This window comes from Dendroctonus ponderosae, unplaced genomic scaffold, assembly GCF_020466585.1.
Source record: "Dendroctonus ponderosae isolate FM_Combo_2020 unplaced genomic scaffold, Dpon_F_20191213v2 Dpon_F_20191213_5, whole genome shotgun sequence".
Lineage (NCBI taxonomy): Eukaryota > Metazoa > Arthropoda > Insecta > Coleoptera > Curculionidae > Dendroctonus > Dendroctonus ponderosae.
In genome coordinates this window covers 9,615,520-9,617,348 of record NW_026018715.1, presented here as the reverse complement: position 1 = coordinate 9,617,348, position 1,829 = coordinate 9,615,520, and the positions used below count along the sequence as shown (strand labels likewise).

Sequence of the window (1,829 nt, the reverse complement as noted above, 5' to 3'; positions counted from 1 at the left end):
AAGGCATATTGGATTGCGTTGTACATAATTTCCACATCATCATCATTTCCAAAATAATCGTAATCAATCACTGGATAGTCTTTCGCACTGCTTGACTTCAAAGTTACCCTTCCGGTATTTTGAGGATGCAATAATAATAGATTCAGGCAAAAATCGGTCGTAGAATCGAGAAAATCTAATGTTTTCACGTAAGTGTCATTGTAACTAAAGAAATATATTTTGTGGAGTATACAACGTTTTTAATGAAGAATGTGACTTACCCTAAGAATACTCCGGATGATTTGGAAGCCGCTGGTGGGCCAACGGCAACAATTTCTACTTCCGGAATTATACTGTTATTCCCTTCTGAATTGAAGTAATTAATTGTTTGGATCCCGAATCCAACAACGAGTGGCCGATGGTCGTCTCTCCATAAATCTAAATTCTCGAGCAGAGTATTATTGTACCATGTCCCGTTGGTTCTGGAAAAACAACATTCGAAAGAATGAAATATTAGGTGTAAATGTGTCCTGACCTTAAATGTACCTGTAATATACTCCAGGGAACAATGGATGGTCCTGATAATTTTCTCCAACTGGCAAATCGGCAATAATTTCAATGCCGTGCTTGTTTAGTTCGTCTTCTGGCCCAATACCAGAGAGCATCAAAAGTTGCGGTGAATTAATCGCTCCAGCTGACACAATCACTTCTTTTCCAGCAGTGGCCGTGTATTTTGTCCCATTTTTCCAGAATTCAATTCCAGTAGCCGTTTTATTGGAGAGAATCACTTTTGTAACTAGGGATTCCACAGTAACGTTCAAATTTGTTCTGTTTAACGCCGGAAATATGTAGGAATGTGCAGTGGTTGCTCTTGTATTTTTATCCAAATAATATTGAGGCCGACCTACTCCATATTGAGTTTCGCCATTATAATCTACGTAAGCATTACCAAGTTCTTCAAATGCACTAAGTAGGGCGTCGGTCTGAAAGAAATGTAAAAAAGCTGTTTAGAATATCTTCTAACTGTTAGTTTGGTTGCTGTTTTACCAATATTGGAGTATCTTCAGCTATACTTAAACTTTGCATTCCATCAAATCCATGGTAAGGTTTGTCAGAAGCACTTACTGAAAATTTTGTATTTTCGCTTTTCTTAAAATACGGAAGGCAGTCTTCGAAAGACCACCCAATATCGCCTAGATCTGCCCATTGATCAAAGTCTTTGTGGTTACCACGGGCATTAAACCCTTCATTTATGCTGCTTGAACCACCCAAGCCTTTCCCACTTGTCAAAGCGCAACGTTGGTCAACAGAACCTGAACAATTATATTATAAGTTTTGTTACAATTATTATTAAGTCAATAATTTACCTAAACAACCGGTGGTTTGCTTGGTTGTGTTATATGCCCAGTTCCATTCGGATGCCACCAGATAACCATTCAGTCCCAAAACATCTACAATTGCTGCTCTGGCTTTTCCAGCTTCCACCAGTAGGACCGTAAAACTTTCTTGCTCAGACAGACGATTTGCTAAAATTCCTCCCCCTGTTCCACCTCCGGCAATTATGAAGTCAAATGTGCCATAGTCTAGATGGTTGATTTCCAATTTATCAATATTTTGAATGTTCATTGAACTGACAAGACTTACCGACTGAGGATGCATCTTCAGACGAAAAGTAGTCATCATTATTAGTGGCCCAGACATTCGATGAAGAAACATTAATAAAGTCTTCAATTTCCGACACAAATTCATCGAACTCTTCATCACTTAGAGCTCGAGTTAAAATGTCTGCTGATAGAGCAAAGCAGAGCAATGCTGTAGCATAAAATTTATACTGTTTCATATTAGCTTTT

General features: G+C 38.4%; 1 protein-coding gene across 2 annotated transcripts in view; it reads right to left on the bottom strand.

Annotated features, from left to right (window-relative positions):
• Positions 1–1,823, bottom strand: part of LOC125504478 (4-pyridoxate dehydrogenase-like) — a 2,568-nt gene extending 745 nt beyond the window's left edge. Inside the window, exons 1-6 of one of the 2 annotated variants that reach the window (XM_048666532.1) lie at positions 1,624–1,823; positions 1,347–1,562; positions 1,027–1,292; positions 526–962; positions 261–461; positions 97–204 (exon numbers count right to left, since the gene is read on the bottom strand). In XM_048666532.1, the coding sequence (XP_048522489.1) occupies positions 97–204; positions 261–461; positions 526–962; positions 1,027–1,292; positions 1,347–1,562; positions 1,624–1,819 (1,424 nt within the window). In that variant the 5' untranslated portion in view covers positions 1,820–1,823. The remainder of the gene's footprint in view (positions 1–96; positions 205–260; positions 462–525; positions 963–1,026; positions 1,293–1,346; positions 1,563–1,623) is intronic. The other variant, XM_048666533.1, reaches the window with a different exon arrangement.
• Positions 1,824–1,829: the final 6 nt, after the last annotated feature.